A 16,952-nucleotide genomic window follows, 5' to 3' on the forward strand; every position below is an offset into this window, starting at 1 on the left:
TCTAAAGGCTTTCTCATCAGAAGATTGTAGAATGGTCTTAATGTACTGCTCGGATTCCTTATGGAAAACATGGATGTGTGGTTTGTTATTAGTGAATTTACATTTATGTATATGATATTTGGGCATTAGCATAATTAGATTTGAGGTTTAAAAAAAAAATGGTTTTCCTTATTATAGTTAAGGAAACGGAGCAGCACATTCTCCCATTAAAAAAACAAAAGTAAATCAAAAACTGCTGAATATCTTGTCATTTCTTTACATGTAGACAACACAATAATAAATGCACAACTGTTTCTGGATGCTCAACACAAAATACAGTTCATGTTAATGTATTTAAAAAAAAAAAAAATAGTTTCTGCAGGTAATGATTCCCAGGGTCATACTTATGGATCATCTTTCACCTTGTTAAACAAGCAGGTATTTGTGGTTAATAACCAGACTTTTTTTTCTCTCCCCACCAACAGACATTATTGACAAATGTATTCCAGTAAGTTGTGACATTTTTATTTACCTTCATTTAACCAGGCAAGTCAGTTAAGAACAAATTCTTATTTTCAATGACGGCCTGGGAACAGTGGGTTAACTGCCTGTTCAGGGGCAGAACGACAGATTTGTACCTTGTCAGCTCGGGGGTTTGAACCTTCCGGTTACTAGACCAACGCTCTAACCCTGCCGCCCCACATAAGGAATTGATTAAAAATATCCCGTTCTGAGGGAACAAGGAGAAACACATTTTCCCTATTGGAGAGTCAACTGGATTAAGGAGGACAGGTCAACAAGGTGAGGTCTGGTTACACCTCTAAATAACATGAGAGTTCCAGATGGAACAGCATCAGAGACTATGGAGAACTCTCTAGGAGGGCAGGTCAACAAGGTGAGGTCTGGTTACACCTCTAAATAACATGAGAGTTCCAGATGGAACAGCATCAGAGACTATGGAGAACTCTCTAGGAGGGCAGGTCAACAAGGTGAGGTCTGGTTACACCTCTAAATAACATGAGAGTTCCAGATGGAACAGCATTAGACTATGGAGAACTCTCTAGGAGGGCAGGTCAACAAGGTGAGGTCTGGTTACACCTCTAAATAACATGAGAGTTCCAGATGGAACAGCATCAGAGACTATGGAGAACTCTCTAGGAGGGCAGGTCAACAAGGTGAGGTCTGGTTACACCTCTAAATAACATGAGAGTTCCAGATGGAACAGCATCAGAGACTATGGAGAACTCTCTAGGAGGGCAGGTCAACAAGGTGAGGTCTGGTTACACCTCTAAATAACATGAGAGTTCCAGATGGAACAGCATCAGAGACTATGGAGAACTCTCTAGGAGGGCAGGTCAACAAGGTGAGGTCTGGTTACACCTCTAAATAACATGAGAGTTCCAGATGGAACAGCATCAGAGACTATGGAGAACTCTCTAGGAGGGCAGGTCAACAAGGTGAGGTCTGGTTACACCTCTAAATAACATGAGAGTTCCAGATGGAACAGCATCAGAGACTATGGAGAACTCTCTAGGAGGTCAACAGGTCAACAAGGTGAGGTCTGGTTACACCTCTAAATAACATGAGAGTTCCAGATGGAACAGCATCAGAGACTATGGAGAACTCTCTAGGAGGGCAGGTCAACAAGGTGAGGTCTGGTTACACCTCTAAATAACATGAGAGTTCCAGATGGAACAGCATCAGAGACTATGGAGAACTCTCTAGGAGGGCAGGTCAACAAGGTGAGGTCTGGTTACACCTCTAAATAACATGAGAGTTCCAGATGGAATAGCATCAGAGACTATGGAGAACTCTCTAGGAGGGCAGGTCAACAAGGTGAGGTCTGGCTACACCTCTAAATAACATAATCATGAGAGTTCCAGATGGAACAGCATCAGAGACTATGGAGAACTCTCTAGGAGGGCAGGTCAACAAGGTGAGGTCTGGTTACACCTCTAAATAACATGAGAGTTCCAGATGGAATAGCATCAGAGACTATGGAGAACTCTCTAGGAGGGTAGGTCAACAAGGTGAGGTCTGGTTACACCTCTAAATAACATGAGAGTTCCAGATGGAATAGCATCAGAGACTATGGAGAACTCTCTAGGAGGGCAGGTCAACAAGGTGAGGTCTGGTTACACCTCTAAATAACATGAGAGTTCCAGATGGAATAGCATCAGAGACTATGGAGAACTCTCTAGGAGGGCAGGTCAACAAGGTGAGGTCTGGTTACACCTCTAAATAACATGAGAGTTCCAGATGGAACAGCATTAGACTATGGAGAACTCTCTAGGAGGACAGGTCAACAAGGTGAGGTCTGGTTACACCTCTAAATAACATGAGAGTTCCAGATGGAACAGCATCAGAGACTATGGAGAACTCTCTAGGAGGGCAGGTCAACAAGGTGAGGTCTGATTACACCTCTAAATAACATGAGAGTTCCAGATGGAATAGCATCAGAGACTATGGAGAACTCTCTAGGAGGACAGGTCAACAAGGTGAGGTCTGGTTACACCTCTAAATAACATGAGTTCCAGATGGAACAGCATTAGACTATGGAGAACTCTCTAGGAGGTCAGGTCAACAAGGTGAGGTCTGGTTACACCTCTAAATAACATGAGTTCCAGATGGAATAGCATCAGAGACTATGGAGAACTCTCTAGGAGGACAGGTCAACAAGGTGAGGTCTGGTTACACCTCTAAATAACATGAGAGTTCCAGATGGAACAGCATCAGAGACTATGGAGAACTCTCTAGGAGGGCAGGTCAACAAGGTGAGGTCTGGTTACACCTCTAAATAACATGAGAGTTCCAGATGGAACAGCATCAGAGACTATGGAGAACTCTCTAGGAGGACAGGTCAACAAGGTGAGGTCTGGTTACACCTCTAAATAACATGAGAGTTCCAGATGGAATAGCATCAGAGACTATGGAGAACTCTCTAGGAGGACAGGTCAACAAGGTGAGGTCTGGTTACACCTCTAAATAACATGAGAGTTCCAGATGGAATAGCATCAGAGACTATGGAGAACTCTCTAGGAGGACAGGTCAACAAGGTGAGGTCTGGTTACACCTCTAAATAACATGAGAGTTCCAGATGGAACAGCATCAGAGACTATGGAGAACTCTCTAGGAGGGCAGGTCAACAAGGTGAGGTCTGGTTACACCTCTAAATAACATGAGAGTTCCAGATGGAATAGCATCAGAGACTATGGAGAACTCTCTAGGAGGGCAGGTCAACAAGGTGAGGTCTGGCTACACCTCTAAATAACATGAGAGTTCCAGATGGAACAGCATCAGAGACTATGGAGAACTCTCTAGGAGGGCAGGTCAACAAGGTGAGGTCTGGTTACACCTCTAAATAACATGAGAGTTCCAGATGGAATAGCATCAGAGACTATGGAGAACTCTCTAGGAGGACAGGTCAACAAGGTGAGGTCTGGTTACACCTCTAAATAACATGAGAGTTCCAGATGGAATAGCATCAGAGACTATGGAGAACTCTCTAGGAGGACAGGTCAACAAGGTGAGGTCTGGTTACACCTCTAAATAACATGAGAGTTCCAGATGGAACAGCATCAGAGACTATGGAGAACTCTCTAGGAGGGCAGGTCAACAAGGTGAGGTCTGGTTACACCTCTAAATAACATGAGAGTTCCAGATGGAATAGTATCAGAGACTATGGAGAACTCTCTAGGAGGGCAGGTCAACAAGGTGAGGTCTGGTTACACCTCTAAATAACATGAGAGTTCCAGATGGAACAGTATCAGAGACTATGGAGAACTCTCTAGGAGGACAGGTCAACAAGGTGAGGTCTGGTTACACCTCTAAATAACATGAGAGTTCCAGATGGAACAGCATCAGACTATGGAGAACTCTCTAGGAGGGCAGGTCAACAAGGTGAGGTCTGGTTACACCTCTAAATAACATGAGAGTTACAGATGGAACAGCATTAGACTATGGAGAACTCTCTAGGTGTGTAAAGGATACTGTAATTACATTTTTAAAAATCCTCATAATTGCGTAACAATCCTTCTGCATTTAAAAAGTTGACTCGTCAGCAGGATATGATTATTAAACCAGTTCTTTAAAAAAAGTAAAAGAATATTTAAATATATAATATATCCGTATTGTTCCAAATGAAATACCTATGAGGGGATGTTGTTGTTGTTGTATATATTAACAACCACACTAAGAATACTTGTCTATAAAAAGCAGATTATTTAGTTAGGAATATTATCAACGGACACCTCCTGGTGACCCTGTAGGAGTCATGTCCAACCGCGTCATCAGGATGGATCAGCCAATCGTGAAGAAAGTCTACAAACAAAAATGAGATTGAGGCAATGGTGCTGCCACAGAAGCAATAATAGCACAATATAAGTCCTCTATCTATATGGTTGCAATCTGACAACCTAGGGTCGATAAACCAATCAGCAGTATGGATTGAAACGTGTCGTTTTTAAATGCACATTTTTATTTCACCTCTATGGGATCAGTGTCCCTAAACTGACCCTAATGTGACTACAATGAAGAAAGTAACAGCCAACTTTCCGGGACATTGACATGTCTTATATATAGGCGATATATATAGCTTCAATTCTAGTTAATCCACCTGCAATGTCCAATTTACAGTAGCTATTACAGTGAAAAAAACACCATGCTATTGTTTGAGGAGAGTGCACAACAACAAAACACTTATCACGGCAACTGGGTTTAATACATTCACCTCTGAAGGTAAATAATGTACTTACAATTCAATAGTCTTGCTCTAATTTGTCATCCTGAGGATCCCCGAGATAAAATGTAGCATGGTTTTGTTTGATAAAAATCCATTTTTTATATTCAAATGTAGGAACTGGGTTCTACAGTTTTAACCCCTGCTGTCTCTGGCCACACAACCACCCCGCTCGGCCATCTAGATGTGTGAAGGTTAGTGTTTTTTTTCTGTAGGGAAGCTAATTATCCTTCATTTATGACATTTTTGTATGTTCTCTATAGTTATGTACTTGAAAATGTATCAATTGGCAAACTCCTGGCAGACCTGATACAAAATATTGTGTCGTAAATTAAATGCTTCACTGGATCAGTCTGAAACTTTGCCCACCCACTGATGCCACCTGGTGGCCAAAATCTAAATTACAACTAAACTGCCTATGGACTTTCTTTTTTTTTTTTTACCTTTATTTAACCAGGCAAGTCAGTTAAGAACAGATTCTTATTTTCAATGACGGCCTGGGAACAGTGGGTTAACTTGTCAGCTCAGGGGTTTGAACTCGCAACCTTCCGGTTACTAGTCCAACGCTCTAACCACTAGGCTACGCTGCCACCCCTTTTTGGGTTTCAAAGATGATAAAATAGAAAACGCATGTTTTTTGGTTTGTATTATCTTTTACCTGATCTAATGTGTTATATTCTCCTACATTAATTTCACATTTCCAAACTTCAAAGTGTTTCCTTTCAAATGGTATCACAAATATGATATATATTTTTTTTTAACTAGGTAAGTCAGTTGGAACAAATTCTTATTTACAATTACAGCCTACCCACCCGGACAAACCCTCTCCTACCCCGGGACGATGCTGGGCCAATTGTGTTTCACCCTACAGCCTGGGAACGAACCAGGGGCTGTAGTGACGCCACTGCAATGCCACCACTGCGCCACTCAGGAGGCCATAAAAGCCACATAGCTCAGTAGCTACAACTAATGGAAACAATTGCTTTCCTATATACGGTTGTTTCATATGATACAGCTTTAGTGGTATGGACAGAAGGAAGAGGTTTAGCTCATGTGTGATCATCATGGTAACAAGTAGGCCTAATAATCTCAACTGAATCACATGTCCGTTCTTTACTGCAACCATAAATAAATTACAAATAGCTTCATACTTTAACCAAGAACATACGATAGCTAGCTACTGTCGGATAAAATATGTTTTGAGATATTTATATGTAGAATAAAAAGCCATTTCAAACACAGAATACTTTCTGTGGAATTCCTGAATCGATGACGAAAGAACGTCTCTCTCTTCTTCCGGTTTCGGGGCGCTGCGGCGGATGTTGATCTTCTGTTTTGGAGACCACAACCAGAGTTAGCTAGCGAGCTTTCGTCGTTGCCGGAGTTTTTTTTTTTTTTGTTAGTTGTGTTGTTTGGTTGTTGTCTGACTTTTAAAAAAAATCGTTTTTCAACCGGGGGAAGGAACCCACTCCCCAAACGACGGCACCGTGTCTCTCCCGGCGCCTCACCGGGGAAACGCGAGGCCGAGTCGTGCGATGATGGAGGACTTCGACGAGATCTACGAGGAGGAGGAGGACGACGAGGAGGACGAGGAGAGGGCCGCGGAGGAACAGCTGTTAAAGTACGCTCCAGACCCGGTGGTCGTCCGAGGATCTGGCCACGTCACTGTGTAAGAAACCGGCAGGGCTCGGGGGGGGGGGACCCGTTTAGTTGTCATAAAATAACGCGAACTAGATAACGAAAGTTACACTACGGCATTAACTAGCTTGTTAGCGGAAAGCTAAGCTAACGTAATCATGTCCGTGTATTTACGATAACAGGGCCAAGAAACTAGCCTATTGGCATGGCAACAATAACTATTAACGAGCTAACATGACCTAGTTTATGTAGTTCGGACCATAAAATGACTATATACACACCGTAACTACCTGGTTAACTAAATATACTTTCCATGTGTGGTTTAGTCAAACAGTTATATAGAACAGCCTCATTTCCCTTGAGTGACATCTAGTTGTTGTGTGCATCAAATAATGCATTTACTTAACATGTTCTTGTCCCCGAAGGTTTGGACTCAGTAACAAGTTTGAGTCAGAGTTCCCATCGGCACTTACAGGGAAGGTGAGTCATGGAAAGTACACACATTTTCTGTAAATCTGCCGTTTTCGACGTGTGTCCCTCAAGAGTTTTAACGAGTGCAGGTGGCCAGGGGCGGTTGCCAGGTGTGCATCAATCATGATTGTGTATATATATATATATATTTGTGTTGGGATAGCGTTGAGGTGCCACTTGTTGGGAACAACTACCATACCTGGCAACCCTGCATTTCCAGCTAGCTACAGACTCTGAGAGAATACCTTGCAAACGGCACTTTTACACTATAACTTTGTAGTATTGTATTGGCCACTTTAAAAAATAAAGATCCACCTGAATTATTTGTAATAGTCATGTGTTTATTAGCAGGTAATATATTGACCCCCCAGGACAGCTAACTAGCTTTCCTGGAGACGTTGAAAGTGTGCAGGTCTCCCCAGCAGAATCTTGTGTGTTTTGATTCCATCCTCAGACAAGCTCACTCTCCTTACTTGTTTCATGTATATGACCTGATTTGAGTATTTCCCCTGTCTGTCCTCTAGGTGGCGCCAGAGGAGTTCAAGGCCAGTATAAACCGTGTTAACGGCTGTCTGAAGAAGACGCTGCCAGTGAATGTGCGTTGGCTGCTGTGTGGCTGTCTCTGTTGCTGCTGTACACTGGGCTTCAGTCTCTGGCCTGTCATCTGTCTGAGCAAAAGGGTGGGAGACACACACACACACTGAGATATACACACAGACCATCCCTCTGCGTACCATACTCAAGGTTACCTGTCTCTCTCCTCCTCAGACACAGAGATCCATGGAGAAGCTGTTGGATTGGGAGAACAGCAGACTGTACCACAAGGTGTGTAGGGGTGGGAGGAGGGCCAGGAGCGGTAGTTATGTTTAACTGATCTCTCCCTCTCTTTTTCTCCTCCTCCCTCCCTCCCTCTCTTTCCCCTCCTCCCTCCCTCCCTCTCTTTCCCCTCCTCCCTCCCTCCCTCTCTTTCCCCTCCTCCCTCCCTCTCTTTCCCTCCCCCCTCTCTCTCTCTCCCCCTCCCCCTCTCTCTCTCTCCCCCTCCCCCTCTCTCTCTCTCCCCTCCCCCCTCTCTCTCTCCCCCTCTCTCTCTCCCCCTCCCTCTCTCTCTCCCTCTTTCCCCTCCCTCCCTCTCTTCCTCCCTCCCTCTCTTTCCCTCCCCCCTCCCTCTCTTTCCCTCCCCCCTCTCTCTCTTTCCCTCCCCCTCTCTCTCCGCCTCCCTCTCTCTCTCCCTTTCCTTCCCTCTCTCAGCTGTGTTTGCATTGGAGGCTGAGCAAGAGGAAGTGTGAAACCAACAACATGATGGAATATGTGAGAACACACACACACACGTGTATATATATATATATATGATGGAGTACTTGAGTAATGCACACACACACAGTTTGAATAACCTCTCTCTCTCCCCCCTCAGGTAATCCTGATAGAGTTCCTACCCAAGATCCCCATTTTCAGACCGGACTAGCTCTCCGCGGCCCCACCCACATCCTCCCGTGGTGCCTCTCTTCACTCGGCCCAGTCACCTCTCCAAAATGGCCTCCTCTTTCCTCCCCTAACCAGGCCCATACCCCTAAAACAACACCACCATTTAGTGTTTACTGGACATTAATCTAACTTCTCTATCTAGCCCCTCTATATACCCAGAAAACACCTGTTTACACCCTAAAGCCCCTCCCCTTCTCTGATGTCAACCTTCGACCCCTGATCTGTTGGAGGAGACGTGGCCTTTTGACCCCCCCCCCCCACCGGGGTGGCCATGTTGACTGTCATCGGTATGTGGGTCATCATGGGAGACCCAGCTCAGAAAGGGTGTAAACGGTACCATAGAACCTGTGGAACTGGAGAAAGTGGCCCTGCAACGATGAACCTCCTCTTCACAGCCCTTCCCTGTACAACGAGGCACAATCTTTCCTCAGATTTATACCCCCTGTTATATTGTACCCCAACCTGAACTATGAGACACTCTGTGCTGTTGGAAACAGTTGATGTTATACTCTGTTCTAGAACCTCTATGGAACCGCTGAGGTGACAATCAATGGATTAGCTACGGAACTTCTACAGAACTTCAATGGAACTAATATAGAACATTGGCAGAACTTCAATGGATTAGCAAACGGAACTGACAGAACATCATTCGAACAGCTATGGAACTCCCAACGGAACATCATTGTGGCGCAGCGTTCTAACACACTGCATCTCAGTGCAAGAGGCGTCGCTGCAGTACCTGGTTCGAATCCAGGCTGTATCACATCCAGCTGTGATTGGGAGTCCCACAGGGCGGCGCACAATTGGCCCAGCGTCTTCTGGGTTTGGCCGGGGTAGGCCGTCATTGTAAATAATAATTTGTTCTTTAAATGACTTGCCTAGTTAAATAAAGGTTAAATACTAATGGAACATTGGTAGAACAGTTGTGGAACTTGCAACATCATTTGCCTTTTGACTGGTCATAGTATCGGTAGAGAACAGTCAAACTAACCACAGTGGATCAGTAGAGAGAACAGTCAAACTAACCACAGTGGATCAGTAGAGAGAACAACCAAACTAACCACAGTGGATCAGTAGAGAGAACAGCCAAACTAACCACAGTGGGTCAGTAGAGAGAACAGTCAAACTAACCACAGTGGATCAGTAGAGAGAACACAAACAAACTCAGTAGAGAGAAACCTAACCAGTGGATCAGTAGAGAGAACAGTCAAACTAACCACAGTGGATCAGTAGAGAGAACAGTCAAACTAACCACTGTGGATCAGTAGAGAGAACAGCCAAACTAACCACAGTGGATCAGTAGAGAGAACAGCCAAACTAACCACAGTGGATCAGTAGAGAGAACAGCCAAACTAACCACAGTGGATCAGTAGAGAGAACAGTCAAACTAACCACAGTGGATCAGTAGAGAACAGCCAAACTAACCACAGTGGATCAGTAGAGAGAACAGCCAAACTCAAACTAACCAGTGGATGTGGATCAGAACAACCAAACTAACCACAGTGGATCAGTAGAGAACTAACCACAGTGGATCCAAACTAACCACAGTGGATCAGTAGAGAGAACAGCCAAAAACCTAACACAGTGGATCAGTAGAGAGAACAGCCAAACTAACCACAGTGGATCAGTAGAGAGAACAGCCAAACTAACCACAGTGGATCAGTGGTAGAGAGAACAGCCAAACTAACCACAGTGGATCAGTAGAGAACCAAACTAACCACAGTGGAAACTAACCACAGTGGATCAGTAGAGAGAACAACCAAACTAACCACAGTGGATCAGTAGAGAAACAGCCAAACTAACCACAGTGGATCAGTAGAGAGAACAACCAAACTAACCACAGTGGATCAGTAGAGAGAACAACCAAACTAACCACAGTGGATCAGTAGAGAGAACAACCAAACTAACCACAGTGGATCAGTAGAGAGAACAACCAAACTAACCACAGTGGATGAGTAGAGAGAACAGCCAAACTAACCACAGTGGATGAGTAGAGAGAACAACCAAACTAACCACAGTGGATCAGTAGAGAGAACAGTCAAACTAACCACAGTGGATCAGTAGAGAGAACAACCAAACTAACCACAGTGGATCAGTAGAAAGAACAGCCAAACTAACCACAGTGGGTCAGTAGAGAGAACAACCAAACTAACCACAGTGGGTCAGTAGAGAGAACAGTCAAACTAACCACAGTGGATCAGTAGAGAGAACAGCCAAACTAACCACAGTGGATCAGTAGAGAGAACAGTCAAACTAACCACAGTGGGTCAGTAGAGAGAACAGTCAAACTAACCACAGTGGATCAGTAGAGAGAACAGCCAAACTAACCACAGTGGATCAGTAGAGAGAACAGTCAAACTAACCACTGTGGGTCAGTAGAGAGAACAGTCAAACTAACCACAGTGGATCAGTAGAGAGAACAACCAAACTAACCACAGTGGATCAGTAATCCTAGACTCTCCTCATCTCCTCCAATAGGGTGTCATTTCAGATGGTAATCCTACTCCCCCCATCTCCTACAATAGGGTGTCATTTCAGATGGTAATCCTACCCCCCCATCTCATCCAATAGGGTGTCATTTCAGATGGTAATCCTACTCCCCCCATCTCCTCCAATAGGGTGTCATTTCAGATGGTAATCCTACCCCCCATCTCCTCCAATAGGGTGTCATTTCAGATGGTAATCCTACCCCCCCATCTCCTCCAATAGGGTGTCATTTCAGATGGTAATCCTACCCCCATCTCCTCCAATAGGATGTCATTTCAGATGGTAATCCTACCCCCTCCATCTCCTCCAATAGGGTGTCATTTCAGATGGTAATCCTACCCCCCCATCTCCTCCAATATGGATGTCATTTCAGATGGTAATCCTACCCCCCCACCATCTCCTCCAATAGGGTGTCATTTCAGATGGTAATCCTAGACTCTCCTCATCTCCTCCAATAGGATGTCATTTCAGATGGTAATCCTACCCCCCCCCATCTCCTCCAATAGGATGTCATTTCAGATGGTAATCCTATCTCCCCCCACCATCTCCTCCAATAGGATGTCATTTCAGATGGTAATCCTAGACTCTCCTCATCTCACCCAATAGGATGACATTTCAGATGGTAATCCTACCCCCCCCATCTCCTCCAATAGGGTGCCATTTCAGATGGTAATCCCTCCCCCATCTCCTCCAATAGGATGTCGTTTCAGATGGTAATCCTAGACTCTCCTCATCTCATCCAATAGGATGTCATTTCAGATGGTAATCCTACTCCCCCCTCCATCTCCTCCAATAGGGTGTCATTTCAGATGGTAATCCTAGACTCCTCTCATCTCCAATAGGATGTCATTTCAGATGGTAATCCTACTCCCCCCTCCATCTCCTCCAATAGGGTGTCATTTCAGATGGTAATCCTAGACTCCTCTCATCTCCAATAGGATGTCATTTCAGATGGTAATCCTAGACTCTCCTATCCCTCATCTCTGCACACTCGACTCACCTCTAAACCGGAGACAATCACACAACCTGTCCGACTATACTGTATGGTCGTACCCTCAAATGGCACCCTTCTCCTTATACAACGCACTACTACTACTAACCCCACGGCTCTGGTCTAAAGTAGTGCACTTCATAGGGAACAGGGTGCCAGTTGGGATTTAGAGCCTATTTTGTATTGACCCGTATGCTACACCAGGACATGGGCCGATTTCCTGTATCCATGACGCTGGTTTGTAGGGTCAGCCTGGCGACCGTTGCCTAGCGACGGGGAGAACTGATGATCAGCGACGCAGAAGGAACGGAACTGATTATTTCTGTTGTACCTGTTCTGTGGATGTTGTTTTTGCGGTGTGTGTGTGTGTGTGTGTGTCATTTTGAATGTGTGTGTATTAGATTAATGCTAACCGGTTTCCCTGACAACCAACAGTGAACAGACAGAGAAGCGTGGTGGAATACTCACCCGAGTTAAAGGCTGTGTCCTAAATGGTACCCTATTCCCTGTGTAGTGCACTACTTTAGACCAGGGCCCTATTACCTATGGAGTGCACTACTTTAGACCAGGGCCCCTTTCCCTAAGGAGTGCACTACTTTAGACCAGGATCCAGTATAGGGAATATGATGCCATTTGGGACAGCTTTGGCTGATAAGTAAAGGTCGAGGGTCATGCTCCGGGGTAACCATGGAGATAGAGGAATATGTAGAATTAAAACGGGACAGCCAAACCTACTCCTGGAGAGATACTACTGACTGTGCAGGCTTTTGCTCTAACACCTGATTCTACTAATCAGTCTAATCAGAACCTTGACTGGCAGAATGAGGTGTGTTAGAGCAGGGCTGAAGCAAAAGCCTGCAGACCCAGTAGCGCTCTGGGAGGAGGGTTGATATCACCAAGACCACTTTAGGTTCATACGGCATCAACTAGCTTTCTGATTGGTTTACCGGCCATCAACTAGCTTTCTGATTGGTTACCTCACATATAAAGCAAGTTTCCTGTGTGTGCAGTTTAACTGCAATCTCAGTCCATGATTGGATCTTGGTCACCTCTTTTATATTCTTTGTCTGGTATTTCTGAACAGGTGTGGTATGATCCTAGCAGACGTGTGGATGAATGATCGCGTAACGTGTGTGTGTGTGTTTAACGGATGTGAAATAGCTTGCTAGTCAGAGGTGTTCGCGCTAAATAGCGTTTCAATCGGTGACGTCACGCAAGGGCCGCGGCTTTTGTGGAGCGATGGGTAACGATGCTTCGTGGGTGACTGTTGTTAATGTGTGCAGAGGGTCCCTGGTTCGCGCCCGGGTATGGGCGAGGGCACGGTCTAAAGTTATACTGTTACGTGTATATATGAGGCATATCGACAGTAAACTACCCGGAAACAAACATTTATTGACAAAGAATTACAGCCCAGTCAGATGAGGGGTGTATTTATTAGTCGCCCACCGTAGCATAACGTTTTCCAACAACAACAACAACAAAAGTGTTTATTTTGGACAAATTCAGGTTGAGTAGGAGTCCTGATCTAGGATCAGATCTGTTGTCTGTTTCCTAGTGAATACACCCCAGGGTGTTGAGTAGGAGTCCTGATCTAGGATCAGATCTGTTGTCTGTTTCCTAGTGAATACACCCCAGGGTGTTGAGTAGGAGTCCTGATCTAGGATCAGGTCTGTTGTCTGTTTCCTAGTGAATACACCCCAGGGTGTTGAGTAGGAGTCCTGATCTAGGATCAGATCTGTTGTCTGTTTCCTAGTGAATACACCCCAGGGTGTTCAATTGGAGTGTTACTGGCCCCATTCTACCATTAGGTTGGTACCCCAACACTGTTACTATCCATTCTACCATTAGGTTGGTACCCCAACACTGTTACTATCTATTCTACCATTAGGTTGGTACCCCAACACTGTTACTGTCCATTCTACCATTAGGTTGGTACCCCAACACTGTTACTATCCATTCTACCATTAGGTTGGTACCCCAACACTGTTACTATCCATTCTATCATTCGGTTGGTACCCCAACACTGTTACTATCTATTCTACCATTAGGTTGGTACCCCAACACTGTTACTGTCCATTCTACCATTAGGTTGGTACCCCAACACTGTTACTATCCATTCTACCATTAGGTTGGTACCCCAACACTGTTACTATCCATTCTACCATTAGGTTGGTACCCCAACACTGTTGATCTGAAGCTGTGACCAAAGACAGTGGTCCATCTCCCCAAGAAGGTTGATCATCCTGGAACACGACTCAGTTCCTTTTCTCAACACCATGTCGATGATGTCACGTGCCTTCTCTGCCCTCTCAGCGATCACCTTCACTGACTCCATTTCCTCCTGGTTGATGACTGTGTGTTGCAGGAGTCTGGCCAGGAGTTCATTTAGGACAGGTCCTGATACTCGTTTCACAAACTCTGTCCGTACAGAACGCAGCTGCTGCTCTGCAGAACCAGTCAGACTGCTCTCAGCCGGACCTCCTGCCCCCGACACAGCACCTAAGAGAGTCAGGTTACAGAATAATTACATTTGTACATCTACATTTGAGTCATTTAGAAGCAGACACTTTCCTCCTTAAATAAAAGCGACCTGAAATAACAAGTATTGAGAAAAAAATGTTTTTTTACAATGACGACCTGCATCACTGAACATATTTAAGGCCGGTTTCACAGACATAGAAAAACAGACTGGGTCATTCAGAACCAGGTTAATCTACATCAAGTCCTGAAGGAGATGTCATTGGGGCATTCAGAACCAGGTTAATCTACATCAAGTCCTGAAGGAGATGTCATTGTTCTTGAAGACAGTCTTTTATAATCAGGACTAGTCCAGGTCCTACAGTAAACCATGTTGACTGGCCCTCATGCCATTGGTTTGTACAGAGCATTCAGAAAGTATTCAGACCCCTTGACTTTTTCCACATTTTGTTACGTTACACCCTTGTTCTAAAATTGATTAAGTGTTTTTCCCTCATCGATCTACATACACAATACACCATAATGACATCACAATACCCCATAATGACATCACAATACCCCATAATGACATCACAATACCCCATAATGACATCACAATACCCCATAATGAAATAGAAAACTGGTTTTTAGACTTGTTTACAAATAAACAAATACCTTATTTACATAAGTACTTAGACCCTTTGCTATGAGACTCGAAATTCAGCTCAGGTGCATCCTGTTTCCATTGATCATCCTTGAGATGTTTCTACAACTTGGAGTCCACTTGTGGTAAATTGAATTGTTTGGAAAGGCATACACCTTTCTATATATAGGTCCCACAGTTGACAGTGCATGTCAGAGCAAAAACCAAGCCATGAGGTCGAAGGAATTGTCCGTAGAGCCCCGAGACAGGATTGTGTCGAGGCACAGATCTGGGGAAGGGTACCAAAACATTTCTGCAGCATTGAAGGTCCCCAAGAACACAGTGGTCTCCATCATTCTGAAATGGAAGAAGTTTGGAACCACCAAGACTCTTCCTGGCTGCACGGCCAAACTGACCAATCGGGGGAGAAGGGCCTCGGTCCGGGAGGTGACCAAGAACCCGATGGTCACTCTGACAGAGCTCTAGAGTTCCTCTGTGGAGATGGGAAAACCATTCAGGCCTTTATGGTAGAGAGGCCAGACGGAAGCCACTCCTCAGTAAAAGGAACATGGCAGCCTGCTTAGAATTTGCAAAAAGGCACCTAAAACACAAAATTCTCTGGTATGATGAAACCAAGATTGAACTCTGAATGCCAACTTGGCACCATCCGGACAGTGGTGGCAGCATCATGCTGTGGGGATGCTTTTCAGCGGCAGGGACTGGGTTAAGGGAAAGATGAACGGAGAACTGTACAGAGATCCTTGATGAAAACGTGCTCCAGAGTGCTCAGGAGTCGAGGGGTCTGAATACTTTCTGAATGCATTGTAACTCATGTTTACTTACTTGTTGAATGGGTGTCAGTGATGTATTCATCTGAAAGATAAACACAAATGAGGTTATATCACTCTAAATAGCATCTGGTACTAAAGTACAAAGTGATGATTGACATGTGCTCCTACATCGTGATACTTTCTCTTTCCATGCTGTCCTCTCATCATCACCGAATAACTCCATCTCAATGTCAATCCCTGTTATTTTCACAATCGCCTTGAAAAAGCTTGGTGTGGTGTCTCTTTGTATGAGATGAATCTTCTGCAGAGAGAGAGAAAGAGACAGAGAGAGAGAGAGAGAGAGAGAGAGAGAGAGAGAGAGAGAGAGAGAGAGAGAGAGAGAGACAGAGACAGAGACAGAGAGAGAGAGAGAGAGACAGAGACAGAGAGAGAGAGAGAGAGAGACAGAGAGAGACAGACACAGAGAGAAAGAGAGAGAGGAAGAGACAAAGCAACCATGCCAATAAAGCCATTTGAAGAGAGAGAGCGGCTGAGAGAGGCGACAGCGAGAGAGAGAGCAATGGATAGACGTTCTCATTCTACTGAAACATTGGATAGATGACATGTTCTCATTCTACTGAAACAATGGATAGACGACATGTTCTCATTCTACTGAAACATTGGATAGAGACATGTTCTCATTCTACTGAAACAATGGATAGACATGTTCTCATTCTACTGAAACAATGGATAGACATGTTCTCATTCTACTGAAACAATGGATAGACACGTTCTCATTCTACTGAAACAATGGATAGACAAGGATAGACATGTTCTCATTCTACTGAAACATTGGATAGACGACATGTTCTCATTCTACTGAAACAATGGATAGACATGTTCTCATTCTACTGAAACAATGGATAGACATGTTCTCATTCTACTGAAACAATGGATAGACACGTTCTCATTCTACTGAAACAATGGATAGACGACATGTTCTCATTCTACTGAAACAATGGATAGACGACATGTTCTCATTCTACTGAAACAATGGATAGACATGTTCTCATTCTACTGAAACAATGGATAGACGACATGTTCTCATTCTACTGAAACAATGGATAGACGACATGTTCTCATTCTACTGAAACAATGGATAGACATGTTCTCATTCTACTGAAACAATGGATAGACATGTTCTCATTCTACTGAAACAATGGATAGACGACATGTTCTCATTCTACTGAAACAATGGATAGACACGTTCTCATTCTACTGAAACAATGGATAGAC

At 44.4% G+C, this 16,952-nt stretch overlaps 2 protein-coding genes and 1 long non-coding RNA gene across 22 annotated transcripts in view; 2 read left to right on the plus strand and 1 right to left on the minus strand.

Moving 5' to 3' along the window:
- The first annotated feature begins 908 nt into the window (after window positions 1-908).
- LOC127925518 (uncharacterized) lies at window positions 909-3,949 on the plus strand. Of its 15 annotated transcripts, XR_008121147.1 has the most exons (7): window positions 918-1,051; window positions 1,713-1,806; window positions 1,907-2,188; window positions 2,281-2,374; window positions 3,027-3,214; window positions 3,403-3,590; window positions 3,779-3,948. It is a non-coding gene; the product is annotated as an uncharacterized LOC127925518 (long non-coding RNA). The 15 variants fall into 15 exon arrangements; XR_008121146.1 differs by lacking the exon at window positions 2,281-2,374 and having other exon boundaries at window positions 3,121-3,214; window positions 3,779-3,949; XR_008121155.1 differs by lacking the exon at window positions 3,403-3,590 and having other exon boundaries at window positions 3,027-3,120.
- A 2,013-nt stretch (window positions 3,950-5,962) lies between these two features.
- On the plus strand, window positions 5,963-9,217 carry chic2 (cysteine-rich hydrophobic domain 2). The gene is made up of 6 exons (XM_052510469.1): window positions 5,963-6,386; window positions 6,781-6,835; window positions 7,351-7,506; window positions 7,595-7,651; window positions 8,075-8,134; window positions 8,238-9,217. Exons 1-6 carry the CDS (start codon window positions 6,253-6,255, stop codon window positions 8,286-8,288), a joined length of 513 nt encoding a protein of 170 aa, XP_052366429.1. The 5' UTR covers window positions 5,963-6,252; the 3' UTR covers window positions 8,289-9,217.
- A 3,983-nt stretch (window positions 9,218-13,200) lies between these two features.
- Window positions 13,201-16,952, minus strand: part of LOC127925514 (NACHT, LRR and PYD domains-containing protein 1 homolog) — a 28,478-nt gene continuing 24,726 nt past the window's right edge. For all 6 annotated transcript variants that reach the window (XM_052510474.1, XM_052510475.1, XM_052510472.1 and 3 more), the window contains 3 exons: window positions 15,846-15,978; window positions 15,730-15,759; window positions 13,201-14,285 (listed from right to left, as the gene is read on the minus strand). In XM_052510474.1, the coding sequence (XP_052366434.1) occupies window positions 13,951-14,285; window positions 15,730-15,759; window positions 15,846-15,978 (498 nt within the window). In that variant the 3' untranslated portion in view covers window positions 13,201-13,950. The remainder of the gene's footprint in view (window positions 14,286-15,729; window positions 15,760-15,845; window positions 15,979-16,952) is intronic.

This window comes from Oncorhynchus keta, unplaced genomic scaffold, assembly GCF_023373465.1.
Source record: "Oncorhynchus keta strain PuntledgeMale-10-30-2019 unplaced genomic scaffold, Oket_V2 Un_contig_5688_pilon_pilon, whole genome shotgun sequence".
Lineage (NCBI taxonomy): Eukaryota > Metazoa > Chordata > Actinopteri > Salmoniformes > Salmonidae > Oncorhynchus > Oncorhynchus keta.